The following is an 18628-nucleotide window of genomic DNA, read 5'->3' on the forward strand; positions in this document are numbered from 1 at the left end:
TCTCTCATCCACTCCTCTCACCTCCATCTCCTTGGGATCAAGGTGAGTCTGAAGCCCTTTCTTTTCTTGCTCCTTTAAGCTTTCTGATCCCATTCTTTGCTTTAATCCCATGTGGGCTCTTGAGAACTGCTTGTCATGGGAGAGGGAAGGGGCAGAAGTTGTGCATGGAGAGAGGCTGGGTTTTGGCTGAAATGTCTCCTGAGTTGTGGAGGAGCCCCTGGGCTTGATCACTCTTAGGGGGGTTCTTAAGAGCTGAGTAGGAGGTGAGGCTGTTGGGCCTCTTTAAACAATGTGGTGCAATTGTCCACTTCTGGTTTTCTCCATCGTGATGGAGCAACAGGCTCCCCTCACTCAGCCCTCTGCTCTGCTTGCCACTGCTCTGTCTGCCAGGTGCACCTGCAGCCCCAAGACATGTCCTGCTTCACCCCGTGCCGGCCCTGCCAGCCCTGCGGCCCCACCCCGCTGGCCAACAGCTGCAATGAGCCCTGTGTCCGGCAGTGCCAGGACTCCACCGTGGCCATCCAGCCCTCCCCAGTCGTGGTGACTCTGCCTGGCCCCATCCTCAGCTCCTTCCCACAGAACACCGCCGTGGGATCCTCCACCTCCGCTGCTGTTGGCAGCATCCTCAGCTCTCAGGGAGTGCCCATCAGCTCCGGGGGCTTTGGCCTCTCAGGCTTGGGCAGTGGCCTCTGTGGCCTCCCCTGCTAAAGCTGCTCCCTGCACTGGAGCCTCCACCTGGATCCCCCTCTTTTCCGTCTCTTGATTTATTAAAGTTCTGCTGCATCCCAGTCCATGCCTCTGTGTCATCCTTTGCCCTGCACATGCTCACCCTGCATGTCCAGTGAGGGAGGTGTTGCTGTGTGGTTCCGGGAGGGCGTTGTTGGAAGTGGCATTGCCATGGTTGTCAACATTGCATTCATTATTCTAACGCAGCATTGATTACTCATATTAAGTGTGACCTTTCTAAATTCCTCTGCCTCTCTGTACCTCCAAGAATTACCTGATGCCATTCAGCAACCATTCAGATACTCCAGGAATTCTTTTAGTCCTCCCATCAAAGCCTTCCTTCTCTTCTCTGTTGTCAGCACAGCCTGTGTCCTCAGTCTCTCATCCACAAGTAAATGTTTCAGCCCACTCCCTGACCTGCCCAATCTTCATGTATTTCACTTCCCTTGCTGGAGATATTTTTGTGTTACAGTCCAGTAGGCAGCACAGCATGCTTGATGCCATCTGGGGAATGCAGAGCAGAGTGGGATCTTTGCTCCCATCGATATCCTGTTGACAGTCGTGCTCTGATAGCCCACGATGTTGATGACAGTCCTTGGTGTCCAGGAACACTCCTGGCACTTCCTCCTGTTTTGATGGTGTTACCACAGAAGCACCTCACGTGGGCCCTGCTTTTCAGAGGCTGAAGCATGTGACAGGGTTGGCTACTACAATGCCAACTTCAAATCTGGACTCTGTGAGGATGTTTGTCACTGTGCCCAGCTGTGTCCTGCAGCCGTTCAGCTGCTCCTCTCCCTCCGATGCCCCTGGACAGTTCTTTGAGACTCTCAGCCCACACCCGCTGCCTGTCCCTGCCTCCCTCCATCCAGAAACTCTCCCAGGAAAGTTGCATTGAGGAAATCCACAATATCAGAATGGCCTGGGAGAAGAAAAGACTGAGAGCAGACCTTTGAGGAAGACATGGGGACACTGGAGATTGAAAACTGGACATGAGCCAGCAATGTGCCTTTGCAGCTGAGAAATTCCATCACGTCCAGTGTTGCAGAATGATTAGAGGATCAGGGACACGGATTATTGATAAAGGGAACAAATCAATAACTGTACAAGCAAAAGCCTGCAAGCAAAGGCCTGCATGAGAAAAAACCTCCATGAGAAAGTGCCTGTGTGAGGAACAGGCCTGGGAACAAAAAGGGAGTTTTTTAGGAGATACAGTGCTGTTCTGATAAAAATGTGCTGACCATGAGAAGGGAGGAAAGACTTTGATCTCTCGAGACAAAACATAAAGCCTGCCAAATGTAGTTTTTATGTAACCAAATTCTGTAGAAGTAAGAATGCGCCTTTGAATGCTTAAACTAATTAAAGAACTGATAAGCTTGTATTCAATACTATATAAATGCCTCTGTATTGCTAATAAACGAAGCTTGCTCTACCAATCACATTGATTGTCTGCATGGCTTCCCCCACCTGAAAGTCGACAGTCCAGGGCCGCACAAACAGAACCATGGCCAGCAGGTCAAGGCAGGGGATTCTCCCCTTCTTATCTGCTCTGCTTAGACCTCAGCTGGAGCCCTGAATCCAGTCTGGAGTCCTCAATTCAAAGTAGACACGGAGCTGTGAGAGCAGCTCCAGACAAGGGCGGCAAAATGATCACACGGATGCATTGCCCCTGCTCTGGAGAAAGGCTGGGGGGAGTGGAGGTTTCTGAGGCAGGAGAAGAGCAGGCTCTGGGGACAGCTCTTTGCAGCCTTTCAGTATGTAAAGGGCATGAATGAGGAGGTTGGAGAGAGGCGTTTTCTCAAGGCCTGCACTGATTGGACAAGGAGCAACACTTTTAAACTGAACTAGGATAAATACAGATGGGACATGAGGAAGAATTTTACTATGGTGAGAGTGGTAGGACACTGGGAAATGCTGCCTAGAGAATGAGGGCGTGTCCCATCTTGGGAAGGGTTCACGGTCACGTTTGCTCAAACCTTATGGGATGCAGTGACAGATATCCGTGTCCACGGCAGCAGGGCTGGACTGGATAAACCTCAAGGGTCTCTTCCAACCAAATCCATTCTATGATGCCATGATAACAGGGGGCTGTGAGAAGGCAGCCCACTGCACTGTGTCCCTCCCTTTGAGAACATCCTGTGTTAGGATGGGATCTGCTGGAGTCTGAAGGGAATCCAGAACCTCTGTCTGGTCAGTAACACACTCACTGCTGACTACTTGTGTCACAGTGTGGGGAGGAAAAGGAAAAGAAGTGCAAACAAAGTGAATGTTTGTCCCTGGACAATGTGGGGAAGTTCTATCCTGACCCAAAGAGGCTCAAAAATTCAGAACCCAAAGGGTCGCTCAGTGCACACTGAGCACAGCCAATGCCAGCCTGTGATGACAACCAGTGCAAAACAAGCCCAACAACCCCCTCCCAGAAACACCCCAGGGCAGCCTCTCTGCCTTGGGAGAGGGTCTGCAGGGCAAAGGATGACACAAAGGCATGGGCTGGGATGCAGCAGAATTTAATGTGTCAAAAGAGGGAAAAGAGGCGGATTGAGGTGGAGGCTCCAGTGCAGGGAGCAGCTTTAGCAGGGGAAGCACCTCGTGCCACAGAGGCCACTGCCCAAGCCTGAGAGGCCAAAGCCCCCGGAGCTGATGGGCACTCCCTGAGAGCTGAGGATGCTGCCAACAGCAGCCGAGGTGGAGGATCCCACCACGGTGTTCTGTGGGAAGGAGCTGAGGATGGGCCCGGGCAGCGTCACCACGACTGGAGAGGGCTGGATGGCCACGGTGGAGTCCGGGGTCTTCTGGACAGAGGGCTCATTGCAGCTGCTGGCCAGCGGGGTGGGGCCGCTGGGCTGGCAGGGCCGGCACGGGGTGTAGCAGGACATGTCTTGGGGCTGCAGGTGCACCTGGAACAGAGAGCAGAGAGGGGCAGACCATGAGGGGTGTTTCAAGAGCAACCTGTCACCCCCCACGTGAGGGATACCCTTTTTCTCTTCCCTAAAGGACTTCACTAGTAGCCCACAAGCATCTCCTTTCCCTCAGAAGAACTCAGCAGGAATTGAAGTCCCAGGGATGACCCCACGTAGCTCATGGCTCCAGACATGTCTCTCTGAAGCCTGAACTTTTTCCTTTCCCCAGTGTCTTGTTCCTTTCCTATCCGTGCATTCTCATGGCCCCAGAATATGACAGAGAGAAGTATGTGCTGAGACAGCCCACAAGAGGAGGAAAAGGGGGATAAGGAGGAGGAGAAGAGAAACCTCTTCCAAACTCACCTTGTTCCCAGTGAGATGGAACCGTAAAGAGTGGATGAGAGAATGAAGAGAAGGTCCTGCTTTTATACTGCTCCTGCACCGCCCCAGGCCCGCAGTCACTGCGCAAGAGCAGTAATTTTCCTACAGACTCGCCTCCCCAGCAAAATATCCTCCCTAATGCCACAGCTTGTGCTTTTGTTTCCATCAACGCTGCCATTTTCATTCCCTCCTTTCTGACGTGACCAATAGGCCTCCAAGGATTCTTTCAAGCACTGAGATGAAAGGCCCAAGGATTTTCTGAGCAGTGACACATCAGTACGTGCAGAAGATGAGTTGCATGTGCTGGAGGGGTCTATGCAGACAGTTGACACCTATCTGGGGAAATACAGTGTGGTTGTTTTCTACCTTCTTTGCAGGCAGCTGGACATACCCTCCCACCAAGCCTGTCTTCTCCTTATGTGACAGTTTGTTTGGCAAGGTTGTCCCCTCTCGTGGCTGCCTTGTGGGACTCCCAGTGTGTGCCATCAGCAGTTGTGAGGGAAGATAACTTTGCTCTCCTGGATGCCAGGATTCCTTGAGATGCCTTCTGGAGCTGGGTCCCTTCTCACTGTCGTAGGGGTGTGTGGAGGTTGAGTAAATACCTTGTTCTTCCCATTTTCCTCAGATCAACATACACTTTGGCCACACACTTTGGCCCCATACTAGCCGAGGATACTTTTCCAAAAGAAGCTGATTGTCCTGAAAGCCCCCTTGTTGCAGCGGGGATTACTGCAACATGTATAAGACAGCGAGGCCTGTGGAAAAGAAATATGGACCGATTCTTGGTCTTTAGTTTTAGAGATGTTTATTTTCCAGCCCCAACTGGGGCCAGCGACTGCCGAGGCACTGTAGCAATCATGGGACCAGAGGTTCCTTCCCTGCGCAGGGGAACACAAAACAATCAATGGGGAAAAAGGTTGGCCAGGGAGTGGGGAAACCCGGTGCCTCCACCCTGGGACCCCTCTCCCAGGACCCCATGGCAGGGGGGAGGAACCCCAACACTTCACCCTTTTGTTTTAACTAAAAGAGATTTAAAACTTAACATTGGAAACAACTGGAAAAACATAAGATAACAATTTCAAAAGAAAACAAGCCACCCTCCTGAGTCTCTAAATGTCCAAATGGATTTTTTCTCTGGAACATCTTAAGGCTGGCAGAAGGGAGACAGGACACTCTGAGCACGCTTTGTGGGGAAACTGAGGCAGGAGAGGGTTTCTCCCATTTCTACCTCTTGGAACTCTAATCAAAAATAATTAATTTCTTCCCTCCCCTTTTTCATCCACCCCTTGGCATCGGAGAGGTGTTGTAGGGAAAGGGAATTGTATAGGGAAGCCATGGGGTGAAAAATGGATTAGGGATAAATTGCAGATGAGGTTAACTTAGGAAAGGGTTCATATTGGGTATAGGGTAAAAGGGGAAAGTAGGCTGCAGGTAGGGAAGTTGCTGCAATGGATATTGTTTATAATTTTGAGCATAATGGCTGCCTTTGACTGGAATACCACCAGGCCCTGTCACGTGGGCCACCTGTGGGCCTTTTCTTCCTTGCACAATATCAAATTGTACAGCTTCTCCATCTCCTACACTTTGGAGGTATTTTTCAAGGTTATTCCTTTTAATGGCAGTTCTGGGGATGAATACATCTTCCTGGTTGTCACATCTCATTATAAAACCACAGCTGTTTTTGACATTGTACCGCTTCACAATTCCTGATTTTTGTTGCTAGAACTTCTCCTATTACGTGCTTGCATCTGTGTTGTGGCTGCTGGTCCTGCGAGGCCACTGCTTCGCCGACTCCAATGCCTCGGTTGGGCCCCAGCGTTGCTGCTGCTCCGCGCCCTCCGAGAGGCGCCGCTTCGGCTCGGTGCTGCGCTGCGCGGCTTCTCGTGTCGCTGTGGAAACCGCCGCTTCTCTCTCTACGAAGCTCTCCGAGCCGTGTGCTCGGAGCGGGTTCCCACGCTGAGCCCGGTTCCTGGCTGCTCGCAGGAGCCGCCTCTCTGCTGCACGTGGCCCACGGAACCCGCGGCGCCTGCGGCGTCGCTCCCTCACTCGCAGTCGCATGGCAGGGGACCCCAAGACAGGAATGGGGTCCGCGATAAGGCACAGGCTCCCGAGGATGCCGGGCGCATCCAGCATGGGCACCTCTGCCGGCACGGGCAGGGGACACCCTGTGGCTGCAGTCACGCGCTCCTGGGATGGCCACCGCATGGTCCCAGCCATGTGATGATGGTCATCTTCTGCCACAGAGGTAATGGGACCATGCACACGCACCTGAAGAGCTTCACTGATTACAGGAGATGCACGGAGAAGTTCTATCACTAGTCCATGTTTTCATTGAGCCAATATCTCACCCAAGATCTCGGACCAAAAATACAAGTTACCAATTCCAGGAGGATTAATATCAAAAAGTAAGTCTCGAGAAATACAAAAGAAATTTTTGAAAAGCCAGTCAAAAAAATGTTCTAGATCTCCCAGAGCAAGTTTCCTGTTTTGCTGTGCCAGGATTCCTTTAACTTCTAGATACATTTCTTTCTGTGGCTTTGACAGCCACACTTCCCACAATTCCTCCATAGTCCAGAGAGAACAGCCAAAGCAAGGCAAGAAGACAGAGATCCAGAGTGTCCTTTACTCACAAATTTTCAGGGACCTTCAGAATTTCAGTTATTCCTCAGGCGCTGTCTCCAAGGCATCGTTCTGCCCACATTTTCCACCATTGTTGCAGTGGGGATTTTTGCAACATGCATAAGACAGCGAGGCCCGTGGAAAAATATAAGGACCGATTCTTGATAGATGTTTTCCAGAAATGTTTATTTTCCAGCCACATGGCCGGCGACTGCCGAAGAACTGTAACAATCACGGAACCAGCAGGGTCCTTCCTGGGCAGAGGAACACAAAACACCCAATGGGGAACGAGGTTGACCAGAGAGTGGAGAAACCCGGTGCCTCTACCCCGGGGCCCCTTCTCCCCGGACACCATGGCAGGGAGGAGGAACCCCAACACCCCCTGAGCTGTGGGAGGGATGGTAACAAGTTCATGCTGAGGGCAATGTCTGTTTGAGCTGCCTGGAGCTCTTTACAAGGAACAGCCCAAAGACTGAAGATGGTTTTCCCAAGGCATGGATGGAGCTGCCCTTGCTGGAGGCCAATTCAGCTGCGTGTGGGTCATGGGCCTGCATGCAGCACGTCACCAAAAGACGGACACACGGTCAACCCAAACTTGGAGCATGACTCCATGGATAGGGTGAGTCTCTCCCTGGAAATTTTGCCTACTGAAGGCATTCCCTTGCCCTGCTGGATGCTCTCCAGCTGCCTCCATGTCTGCAGGGCAGGGAAGTACAGCCCTGCTTGATGTGGTTTGAGACCTGGGTTTGTACCCAGGGCCCTTCTGAGCACGTCCCCTGCCTGAGCATCCCCAGGCATGTGGTACCACAGGGTCCTTCCAGCTCAGTCACTGGGGAGTTGTGCAAGTTTCTAGCTTCCCCACTGGTGATGGTTTGTGCTCCAGGCTGAGGCAGCCTTTAGGTCCGGGGAAAGGAAGCATGAGGAAGCACTAATGCCAGGAGAAGTCATGTCACGTGAAGCCCAGGGATGTGTCCCAGATGGTGGGGAGATGTTTTCTGCAAACCTTTCTTTAACTCTGTAAAGCATTCAGGAGAGCCCCCCACCACAGCCTGAGACAAGCCTCAGGCCAGGTAGATGAGGCCTGTGCAGCCCTTCCCTTCCAGCTTCTGCTTGCATGGGTTGACTTTTCCCAGGCAATCCTTGACTTGGAGCTCATCCACTGCAGTTACAAACAGCACTTCACTGTGCCAAGCCAATATCTCCTCCCTGCACAGGACCCCTCCTGTACTTCTGCGCTCACTGACGTGACAGTGCATGGGGTATCTTCTCCTTGTGGATCCTTGAAAGGATCCTGCAAGGCAGAGCAGGAATGTCAGCAATGAGGAAATGAAACGGCAGCGCTGACAGAAACAAAAGCACAGCTTGTGGTTTTAGGGAGGATATTTTGCTTTGGAGATGAGTCTGTTGGAAAATTACTTGTGCAGTGACTGTGGACCTGGGGTGGTGCAGGAGAAGTATAAAAGCCAGCCCTTCTCCTCACTCTCACATCCAGTCCTCTTGTCTCCGTCTCATTGGGAACAAGGTAAGCTTGGAGAGTTTTCTGCTCTCTCTCCTTCTCTTCTCCTCCCTTCTGCTTTCTGCACATACCTGCCCCTTTGTTCTATGCTGGGTCATGGGGCTGCCTATGCTGGGAGAGGAGTGGAAACAGAAAGTGTGCAAGAGTTTGGGACTTGGCTGAAGTGAGTGATGGGATAGGTGGGATTACCCTGGGCTTGGTTGCTCTTGGCAGGGAACTTCTTGGCTAAATGGAAGGAGAAGCCTGTGGGCATCAGTACAGCACCTCCAGCTCTTGTTCCCATCTTGCCTTAACAAGGCAGCTGCATGGTGTGGTGACGGGTTGCTTTTCAAATGCCTCTCATGACTTTTTCTTGCCATCTCTGCCAGGTGCATCTCCAGCCCCAAGACATGTCCTGCTTCACCCCGTGCCGGCCCTGCCAGCCCTGCGGCCCCACCCCGCTGGCCAACAGCTGCAATGAGCCCTGTGTCCGGCAGTGCCAGGACTCCACCGTGGCCATCCAGCCTTCCCCAGTCGTGGTGACGCTGCCCGGGCCCATCCTCAGCTCCTTCCCACAGAACACCGCCGTGGGATCCTCCACCTCGGCTGCTGTTGGCAGCATCCTCAGCTCTCAGGGAGTGCCCATCAGCTCCGGGGGCTTTGGCCTCTCAGGCTTGGGCAGTGGCCTCTGTGGCACGAGGTGCTTCCCCTGCTAAAGCTGCTCCCTGCACTGGAGCCTCCACCTCGATCCCCTTCTTTTCCCTCTTTTGACTCATTAAATTCTGCTGCATCCCAGCCCATGCCTCTGTGTCATCCTTTGCCCTGCAGACCCTCTCCCAAGGCAGAGAGGCTGCCCTGGGGTGTTTCTGGGAGGGGGTTGTTGGACTGGTTTTGCACTGGCTGTCAACACAGGCTGGCATTGGCTGTGCTCAGTGTGCACTGAGCAACCCTCTAGGTTTCGAATTTCTCTGCGTTTTTGCATCAGAATGGAATTTTTCTAAACAGTTCTGTGTCTACCTTGTACTTTCTTCACACACTTTTTCATTGTTCCTCGCTCGGCTCCACACTGCATCAGAAGTAGCAAGCAGTGAATATGTAGTGTAAGGACACAAGTTCCAGCTTCCCATCAGCTGCCAGGCAAAACCTTCCTAACAGTATTCTGCCCATTCATCAGTTACACAAAAAATCAATTTCCATTAAAACTCACCTTGAACACTTCCCATGATGGGACACTCCATTTTCCATTTCTCACCACATCATTAATTTCTTCCTTATGTCCCATCTACATCTTCCCTATTTCATTTTAAAAGTGTTCCTCCTTGTCCAGTCACTGCAGGCCTTGATATAAAGTGTCTCTCCATCTTCCTTATCCATTCCCTTTACATATTGAAATGATGCAATAAGATCTCCCCAGAGCCTGCTCTTCTCCTGCCTGAAAAAACTCAAATCTCTCAGCCTTTCTCCATGGCAGGGGTGATGCATCCATGTGTTCAGTTTTGCAGCCCTTGTCAGGAGCTGCTCTAACAGGTCCATGACTGTTTGGACTGGGAACCCCAGACTGGACACAACACTCCAGATGGGGTCTAATGAGAGCAGACTAGAAACAGACAATCCCCTCTCCTGCCCTGCTGGCCATGTTTCTGTTAGTACAGACCAGGACATGATTGAATTCCTAGGCTGCAAATGCACATTGCTGTCTCATGTCCAATTTTTCTACCTCCATTTTTTCTGGTTCCTTCTCTGCAGGGCTGGTCTAAACCATTTCTCTTCCAGTCTTGGCCTTGTTGAAGTTCCTGAGTTTCACATGGGACCATTCTCAAGTCTGCCAAGATCCCTATGAATTTAAACACTTCCCTCAAGCCTCAGCTTGTTGCCATTCACAAACTTGTTGAGTGCCCACCCAATCCCACTCCTATGTTGTTGATGAACATATTTACAAATAGTGGTCCCTGTATTGATCCCTGATGGACACCACTCATCATTGGTTTCCACTTGGACATTGAGTCCTTGAGTATAAATTCTTGGATGCTCCCAGAATGCCTCTGGGACACCGTCACTTGCAGATGAGGAAGGAAGCCATGACTTCACCTGAGCCCTGACTGTCAGATCTGGCTTTGCCCAGACCTCCCTCTTGGCCTTGGTGCTCATTCTGCAGAAGGGACGTGTGGCCACTGCTGACATTGCTTGAGAAGCCTGGGTTGTGGAGGGCCCTGGGAGGGCAGAAACCCCAAATGTCCCATGGAAGTGGATAGGAGGACAGAGGAAGAGATAGGAGAGAAGGAAAGGCAATTTATCTTGTCCTGGCTGCCATCATTCTGCGGGGGCAGGCTCAAACCAAGAAAAGCCCCAGAGCACAACAGGAGATGGAGCAGAGGACCAGATGTTTTGATCTGATTATTAAAAGATACCTCTGCCCAAATTAAGGTGCAGATGAGACCATACGCCAAAGTCAATATTACAGATTTTATTTAACAGTAAATTTGAGACAGAGATGGATAGAAAGAAAGAGGAGATAGAGGAGGGTGGGAGAAAGCAAGAGAGTGAGAGAGAGACAGGTTAAGTTGAAAGATATCACCACCCCATGGATCCAGAGGCATCTTGTTGGTTCTTCCTCCTGGTCTTCTTGGTGTTGGGAATCCCCGAGTTGTTCTTCTGGGGTATCACCTTTATACAGGCCAAATTCTGGGTACCCTTGGGGTGTAGATACCGTTCCCATAACTTGGGAAGGAATGTGTATAAGCAGTTGCTTCCTTTTCCCCAGTCTGCCACAGTGGGAATTTTTGTCCAGATGCATTAACCAGGATGCTCCCCAGATCTGCCTCAACAGGCCTGGAATTAGCGCCCTTCTGCTGCAAATTCCTCTCTCTGTTCTTATCTCAAGTTCCCATTGTAGTGACTTATCTTATTCTGTGGCCTTGACAGTGTTTAAGGCAGTTGTGATCTTTAAATCTCTTACACCAATCTGTACTGGCGCTGACTGGGCTGGAGGTCTGTCAGAAATATGAAATATTGTAGTTTATGACTTAAATATTTTCTTAAAATACTTTTAAAACTGTATTACAAAAGCTGCAAAAAAGACTACCGCACCCTGGATGGGGCCCTGACTGAGGACTTACACTGCTCGCTGATGAAGATAAGATAAAGTAACAGCTCAGGGCTGGGGACATTCACAGAGCGAAGGCTTAACACCTCCAAGGTGGAGATCACAACCCCAGGGCTATCAGCTGCCAGGCTCACACAGACCCTCCACCAAAGGGCAGGGGGAGGAGAGACTTTGGGTGTCGGAAAAGCCTCTGGTCAGAAGCTTATCCACAGCAGAAGGGGTGACATGGCCCATCACAGGGGTCCCTCTCACCAGACCCTGCACCAGAGCACCAGAGATGATGCAACACACCCTAGTGTTGCAAGGGACAGTGTCAAGCCAGCCCCTGCAAGAGAGGCACGTGGGTGTTCCCACCTGGCCCAAAGTGTATATTAATCCACAGGATTCTGCACTCTTCGGCGTGTGGCAGTGTGGCCACGGCGGCGATGGGAGACCCTCACCACCAGCAGACCAGATGGAGGGGAGCAACAAGACGTTGTTGGGACCCTCAGATGGGTGATATGCTTCCACCTAACCCCTGTTACCTCTCCCTGTTCCCCCACCCCACACACACACTTCTCTTTATTATTTCTTTCTCTCTTTTCTCTTCCCTTCTCTTTGCCTCTCTACTATTAAATAAAATACATCCATTTTTTGGCATCGGCATCTAACCTCGTTTGGTTTCAATCTCATTTCTGGGAATATTTTGAGTCTTCTAAGTTCTTTCTGGTTTATGCACAGAGACTTAGCTTGCTTTGCTTTTCTGAGTTTAAACCGGATCATAACAAGGTCATTGACTTCAGAGCAGCCGGTATTGTTCTGTGCTTCAGATGTGTGCCTAAACTAGTGCAAAGAACACACCAAAGCTTGAGCTATTGCTGCACAGGGCTGGGCCACCATCAAGACCATCTCTCTTTCTCACTGGGTATCCTCCACAGTGGAGGCCAGGAGTGGGCAAGCAGCTGGAGCTGGCACAACCAGGACAAATGACTTCAACTGACCAAAGAGCTATTCCAGGTCATAAAGAGTCATAGAATCACTTAGGTATGAAAAGATCTTTAAGATCAAGGGGCCCAACCATTAACCCGGCACTTCCAAGCTCAACACTAAGCCATGTCCCCAAGTGCCAGAACTAGATATCTTTTGAATCCCTCCAGGGATGGTGACTCCACCACCCTGGTGGGATTCACTTGGCAGATACAACATCATGCCCAGCAATAAAGCTGTGGACAGTCTTCCCAGAGTAGCCATTCTTTGGACACTGCCTGGACATTGGTCTGCTGGTGCCACGTGGTGGGTGATTGCCTTGGAACCACTTGGTTTTCTCTTTTTTCTCCCATCCTTTCATAGAATGTCCGGATCTTGACACCAGGGTATGTCAGTCTCTTGCTTTTCCAATTCTCCCCCTTCCCACTGGGTCAGCAGATCATGAGAACCACTGCTCAGTGCTTAGTGCTGGTCATAACACCACACAGGTCCACAGGCAGTGCCTGTCCTCGTTGCCCTGCTCCTTCCTTGTCCCTGCCCAGGGCTTCCTAGGAAAGTTTTTGGAGAGATGGAGGCAGGAAGGAACGTAGGGCAGGAAGAGAGGCAGCAGGTGTGGGCTGAGTGACTCAAAGGGCTGCCCAGGAGCAGCTGAGGGAGGCCTGAACTGCTGCAGGGCACAGCTGGGCATAGTGACACACGCACCTGCAGAGCCCTGAAGGGCAGCTGACTTGGGACCAACCAGCCCTGTATCCCCACACCTCCGTCAGCCCGTGGGAAGCAGCAGTCCCAAAGCAGGGCCAGGGAGAGGGGTTTTTGCAGTCACCCCATCAGAACAGGGGTGACTGCCCCAACTGTGCCCTGGCACCGAGGGCTGTCACCAACATCCTGAGCTGTTTGAGCAGGAGGAGAACCAGGAGATGGGTGGGAGCGACTCAGCACTCGCCTGCTGCCGTCCCCCGTGTGGGGACAGGCTGTAATGCAAGAACCACCAGGACCGAGTGGAGCGCGTTTGGTGTTTGGTGCCAAGATGGTGAGGAGGTTGGAGCACTTGATTTAGGCACAGGCATTGCTGGGCGTGGAGAGGAGAATGGTTTCTTCAGAGACAGAAAACCATCCCTGGGGTAGAGAGGGCCAGTGAAGAGGATTGGTTTGTTCTACCAGCTCCAGACATATCAAGAAGGATAGAAAGTAGCAATACTGTGATAAAGCACATTTCAATCTCCTGTCCTAAACGGCAGTGAAACACCTCCTAAATTTGTCTCACAGAACCATCCCTGAGCAACACCTCCCTCCCTGGGAATCTTGGGAATAACAACAGGGAAAGGATGACACAGAGGCGTGGGCTGGGATGCAACAGAAATTTAATGAGTCAAAAGAGAACAAGATCACCTTGAGTGGAGGGTTCAGTGCAGACAACACCAGGGTCACCTAAGAATCTCCATCACATATCTGTGGCAGAGATCCCAGCAGGTGTCCATCTTCCTGATCCAGAGAGGGAGCAGGGCCAGCAGCTCCTCCCCAGGATGGCTGAGTGCGGCTCACAGCCCAGGGGAACACAAGGCAACAAGGACACAGGAGGGAAAGGAGAGAGTGGCAGAGGGCACAGGCAGGGATGGGCCGTGCTTCCCGAGAGCCCAGGCTGGCCCTGTCCTTCTGCAAGGCATGGGCTGGGCTGGCTCAGTCCCTCAGGAAGCAACAAGCCAATGCTGCGTCCCCAGGGCGGTTCCACCCTCTGCATCCCTGGCTTCCTTCCCCAGGGCCATCGCCAGCAGCTTTAGCAGGGGAGGCCCCTCGTGCCACAGAGGCCACTGCCCAAGCCTGAGAGGCCAAAGCCCCCGGAGCTGATGGGCACTCCCTGAGAGCTGAGGATGCTGCCAACAGCAGCCGAGGTGGAGGATCCCACGGCGGTGTTCTGTGGGAAGGAGCTGAGGATGGGCCCGGGCAGCGTCACCACGACTGGGGAGGGCTGGATGGCCACGGTGGAGTCCTGGCACTGCCGGACACAGGGCTCATTGCAGCTGTTGGCCAGCGGGGTGGGGCCGCAGGGCTGGCAGGGCCGGCACGGGGTGTAGCAGGACATGTCTTGGGGCTGCAGGTGCACCTGGCAGAGAGGACAGAGAGGAGCAGACCATGAGGGGTGTTTGAAGAGCAGCCTCACCACACCGTGAGAGAGATCCTTCCTCTCAGACCCTATGAGCACCACCAAGAAGGCCAAAGCCTGGGAGGACCCCACCCAGCCCATAACTCAGGAGACACCTCAGTCTATATCCACCCTATCTCCACAATACATCTGCCCTCTCCCATGGTAAGCAGCCTCAAGACACAGCAGGGAACAAGGAAGCAGGTCTGTGACAGGAAATCCTAGAGAAAGATGAGGTGGAAGAGAAAATGAAAGCAGACGGGGACAAGGAGAACCCAGAAGAAGACAAGAAAGGGCTCAAAACTCACCTTGTTTCCAAGGAGAAGGATGTGAAGGAGTGAATGAGAGAGTGAGGAGAAGGTCCTGCTTTTATACTGCTCCTGTGCTGCCCCAGGCCCACAGTCACTGCACAGGGGCAGTAATTTTCCTACACACTCATCTCCAATGCACCATCCTCCCAAATGCCCCAGGCTGTGGTTTGGTTTCTGTCAACGCTGCCATTTCATTTCCTCATTGCTGACATGGCCATTAGGCCACAGAGGATCTTTTGAAGTATTGTGATGAGAGGCCTGAGGTTTCCCAAGCGTGATCACGTCAGTACAGGCAGAAGATGTGCCCCCATGTGCCTCTCCTCTCACTACCTGAGGGATGTGTTGGCCCCTGGGACATTGCCCTCTTTCTCCCCCTCTCCTCACCCCATGATGCACTTTTGTGGCACCCTTTGCACCCTGAACTGGAGGACACAGAAAGTCCTGCCCACTTTTCCAATAGACACTCAGCGCTGAGAACACCCCAGTGCTGCCAAGCAGGTCAGGCTGAGGGCAATGGCCTTTGGGGCTGCCTGGAGCTGTGGGGTCTGGGCACAGCCCAGTGCCTGAAGATGTTTTTCCTGGGAAAGGAGTGGAGTTGCCCAAATGATTGAGGCCTGGCAGGATCCTGCAGTGCCACATGCCTGGGGATGCTCAGCGAGGGGATGGGCTTAGAAAAGCCCTGGATTCAAAACCAGCTCTGAGACTACATCAAGGAGCACTGCACTTCCCTGCCCTCCAGACATGGAGGCAGCTGGGATGCGACCCAGGAAGGACAAGGGAATGCCTTCAGTAGGCAAATTTCCAGGGAGAGACTCTCCCTACCAGTGACAAGTCACGCTCTAATATTGGGTTGGCCGTGTGTCAGCCTTTTGGTGGGAGGCCAAGGCAGGAGGGTGGGATGTCTGCAGGCTTTGTTCCAGGCAGGGCTGAATTCCCCTTCAGCAAGTGCAGCTCCATCCAGCCACTGGGAAAAGGGTGCTTGGCAGCTCTCTCACATGTCAGGGATGCTTGCAGGACAGACAGCATGTATTGAAAAAGTGGCCCATGCTTGTGTGTCCTGCAGATTAAGGTACAAAATGTGCAGGCAAAGTGCTTTGTGGGGTGAGGAGAGAGGGAGGAATATGTGCTATTCCAAGAGCCAACAGACCCCTCTGACAGGGAGGAGACTGTGACCCAGCTCTACAGGGCTTCTTCAGGAATCACAGGCTTAGGGAAGGCAATAATCTCCTTCCACAAGCCTGCTGACAGCACAGGTTGGGGACCCCCAGAGATGGCAATGAGAGGAGACAACTCTGCCAAATAAACCAGGAAATGTCTTCCCTGAAGGAGATTTCCTTGGGCAAAGCCATTTGAAATCAGCAATGTAACAAACCTGCCTATCAAGGCAATGCCCACTGACTCATGGCCTGAGCAGGGAGGCAGCAGGGAGGGAGAGCGATGCAGCATGCCCACATTCAGGGAAGACTTTATGTACTCAGGAGGGGATTGCATTGGTGGGAAGACACAACCATGTTTCCTCATAGGGCTTTGTAAAAACACTCACCAAATCCCCCCAGCCACATCCTCTGCCTGCACAGACCTCTCCAGCATACGGGGACACATCTTCTGCCTGTACTGACGTGATCACGCTTGGGAAACCTCAGGCCTCTCATCACAATACTTCAAAAGATCCTCTGTGGCCTAATGGCCACGGCAGCAATGAGGAAATGAAATGGCAGCGTTGACAGAAACCAAACCACAGCCTGGGGCATTTGGGAGGACGGTGCATTGGAGATGAGTGTGTAGGAAAATTACTGCCCCTGTGCAGTGACTGTGGGCCTGGGGCAGTGCAGGAGCAGTGTAAAAGCAGGACCTTCCCTCACTCCCTCATTCACTCCTTCACCTCCTCCTTGGAAACAAGGTGAGTTTTGAGCCCTTTCTTGTCTTCTTCTGGGTTCTCCTTGTCCCCATCTGCTTTTGTTTTCTCTTCCACCTCATCTTTCTCTAGGATTTCCTGTTACAGACCTGCTTCCTTGTTCCCTGCTGTGTTTTTAGGCCGCTTATCATGGGAGAGGGCAGATGTATTGTGGAGATAGGGTGGATATAGACTGAGGTGTCTCCTGAGTTATGGGCTGGGTGGGGTCCTCCCAGGCTTTGGCCTTCTTGGTGGTGCTCATAGGGTCTGAGAGGAAGGATCTCTCTCACGGTGTGGTGAGGCTGCTCTTCAAACACCCCTCATGGTCTGCTCCTCTCTGTCCTCTCTGCCAGGTGCACCTGCAGCCCCAAGACATGTCCTGCTACACCCCGTGCCGGCCCTGCCAGCCCTGCGGCCCCACCCCGCTGGCCAACAGCTGCAATGAGTGCTGTGTCAGGCAGTGCCAGAGCTCCACCGTCGCCATCCAGCCCTCCCCAGTCGTGGTGACGCTGCCCGGGCCCATCCTCAGCTCCTTCCCACAGAACACCGCCGTGGGATCCTCCACCTCGGCTGCTGTTGGCAGCATCCTCAGCTCTCAGGGAGTGCCCATCAGCTCCGGGGGCTTTGGCCTCTCAGGCTTGGGCAGTGGCCTCTGTGGCACGAGGTGCTTCCCCTGCTAATGCTGCTCCCTGCACTGGAGCCTCCACCTCGATCCCCCTCTTTTCCCTCTTTTGACTCATTAAATTCTGCTGCATCCCAGCCCCTGCCTTTGTGTCATCCTTTGCCCTGCAGACCCTCTCCCAAGGCAGAGAGGCTGCCCTGGGGTGTTTCTGGGAGGGGGTTGTTGGGCTGGTTTTGCACTGGTTGTCATCACAGGCTGGCATTGGCTGTGCTCAGTGTGCACTGAGCGACCCTTTGGGTTCTGAATTTTTGAGCCTCTTTGGGTCAGGATAGAACTTCCCCACATTGTCCAGGGACAAACATTCACTTTGTTTGCACTTCTTTTCCTTTTCCTCCCCACACTGTGACACGAGTAGTCAGCAGTGAGTGTGTTACTGACCAGACAGAGGTTCTGGATTCCCTTCAGACTCCAGCAGATCCCATCCTAACACAGGATGTTCTCAAAGGGAGGGACACAGTGCAGTGGGCTGCCTTCTCACAGCCCCCTGTTATCATGGCATCATAGAATGGATTTGGTTGGAAGAGACCCTTGAGGTTTATCCAGTCCAGCCCTGCTGCCGTGGACACGGATATCTGTCACTGCATCCCATAAGGTTTGAGCAAACGTGACCGTGAACCCTTCCCAAGATGGGACACGCCATCATTCTCTAGGCAGCATTTCCCAGTGTCCTACCACTCTCACCATAGTAAAATTCTTCCTCATGTCCCATCTGTATTTATCCTAGTTCAGTTTAAAAGTGTTGCTCCTTGTCCAATCAGTGCAGGCCTTGAGAAAACGCCTCTCTCCAACCTCCTCATTCATGCCCTTTACATACTGAAAGGCTGCAAAGAGCTGTCCCCAGAGCCTGCTCTTCTCCTGCCTCAGAAACCTCCACTCCCCCCAGCCTTTCTCCAGAGCAGGGGCAATGCATCCGTGTGATCATTTTGCCGCCCTTGTCTGGAGCTGCTCTCACAGCTCCGTGTCTACTTTGAATTGAGGACTCCAGACTGGATTCAGGGCTCCAGCTGAGGTCTAAGCAGAGCAGATAAGAAGGGGAGAATCCCCTGCCTTGACCTGCTGGCCATGGTTCTGTTTGTGCAGCCCTGGACCTGATGGAATTTCTCAGCTGCAAAGGCACACTGCTGGCTCATGTCCAGTTTTCAATCTCCAGTGTCCCCATGTCTTCCTTAAAGGTCTGCTCTCAGTCTTTTCTTCTCCCAGGCCATTCTGATATTGTGGATTTCCTCAATGCAACTTTCCTGGGAGAGTTTCTGGATGGAGGGAGGCAGGGAGAGGCAGCGGGTGTGGGCTGAGGGTCTCAAAGAACTGTCCAGGAGCATCTGAGGGAGAGGAGCAGCTGAACGGCTGCAGGACACAGCTGGGCACAGTGACAAACATCCTCACAGAGTCCAGATTTGAAAGTTGGCATTGTAGT

At 52.5% G+C, this 18628-nt stretch overlaps 5 protein-coding genes across 12 annotated transcripts in view; 2 read left to right on the forward strand and 3 right to left on the reverse strand.

Annotated features, from left to right (window-relative positions):
* Positions 1–17228, forward strand: LOC116438957 (feather keratin 3-like). Of its 3 annotated transcripts, none has more exons than XM_032097992.1 (2): positions 1–42; positions 16886–17228. In XM_032097992.1, the coding sequence occupies exon 2, from the start codon at positions 16907–16909 to the stop codon at positions 17210–17212; it is 306 nt and encodes a 101-aa protein (XP_031953883.1). In that variant the 5' UTR covers positions 1–42; positions 16886–16906; the 3' UTR covers positions 17213–17228. The 3 variants fall into 3 exon arrangements, with proteins under 3 accessions (XP_031953883.1, XP_031953884.1, XP_031953882.1); XM_032097993.1 differs by lacking the exon at positions 1–42 and adding an exon at positions 8122–8145; XM_032097991.1 differs by lacking the exon at positions 1–42 and adding an exon at positions 16492–16538.
* LOC116438950 (feather keratin 1-like) overlaps positions 1–18628 on the reverse strand; it is a 41616-nt gene that overhangs the window by 14316 nt on the left and 8672 nt on the right. The window contains exon 1 of one of the 5 annotated variants that reach the window (XM_032097980.1): positions 14636–14660. The exons of 3 other annotated variants lie outside the window; for them this stretch is intronic. The gene's annotated coding sequence lies outside the window, so the exon portion shown is untranslated. Of the gene's footprint in view, positions 1–3986; positions 4018–14635; positions 14661–18628 lie in introns of those variants that run through there. One more of the 5 variants, XM_032097979.1, reaches the window with a different exon arrangement.
* Positions 24–8926, forward strand: LOC116438961 (feather keratin 1-like). The gene is made up of 2 exons (XM_032097996.1): positions 24–42; positions 8508–8926. Exon 2 carries the CDS (start codon positions 8529–8531, stop codon positions 8832–8834), a length of 306 nt encoding a protein of 101 aa, XP_031953887.1. The 5' UTR covers positions 24–42; positions 8508–8528; the 3' UTR covers positions 8835–8926.
* Positions 3256–14717, reverse strand: LOC116438955 (feather keratin 1-like). Of its 2 annotated transcripts, XM_032097989.1 has the most exons (3): positions 14636–14717; positions 13978–14288; positions 3256–3309 (listed from the first exon to the last, which is right to left on the reverse strand). In XM_032097989.1, the coding sequence occupies exons 2-3, from the start codon at positions 14265–14267 to the stop codon at positions 3294–3296; spliced, it is 306 nt and encodes a 101-aa protein (XP_031953880.1). In that variant the 5' UTR covers positions 14268–14288; positions 14636–14717; the 3' UTR covers positions 3256–3293. The 2 variants fall into 2 exon arrangements, with proteins under 2 accessions (XP_031953880.1, XP_031953879.1); XM_032097988.1 differs by lacking the exon at positions 3256–3309 and having other exon boundaries at positions 13532–14288.
* LOC116438956 (feather keratin Cos1-2-like) overlaps positions 3256–18628 on the reverse strand; it is a 24004-nt gene continuing 8631 nt past the window's right edge. Inside the window, exon 2 of the mRNA XM_032097990.1 lies at positions 3256–3620. Coding sequence (XP_031953881.1) covers positions 3294–3599 — 306 coding nt within the window. The 5' untranslated portion in view covers positions 3600–3620 and the 3' untranslated portion in view covers positions 3256–3293. The remainder of the gene's footprint in view (positions 3621–18628) is intronic.

This window comes from Corvus moneduloides, unplaced genomic scaffold, assembly GCF_009650955.1.
Source record: "Corvus moneduloides isolate bCorMon1 unplaced genomic scaffold, bCorMon1.pri scaffold_63_arrow_ctg1, whole genome shotgun sequence".
NCBI lineage: Eukaryota > Metazoa > Chordata > Aves > Passeriformes > Corvidae > Corvus > Corvus moneduloides.

What these genes read in the sequence shown, in the direction of transcription:
- LOC116438961 (XM_032097996.1), top strand. Translation starts at nt 8,529, where the DNA reads ATGTCCTGCTTCACCCCGTGCCGGCCCTGCCAGCCCTGCGGCCCCACC.
- LOC116438957 (XM_032097992.1), top strand. Translation starts at nt 16,907, where the DNA reads ATGTCCTGCTACACCCCGTGCCGGCCCTGCCAGCCCTGCGGCCCCACC.
- LOC116438955 (XM_032097989.1), bottom strand. Translation starts at nt 14,267, where the DNA reads ATGTCCTGCTACACCCCGTGCCGGCCCTGCCAGCCCTGCGGCCCCACC.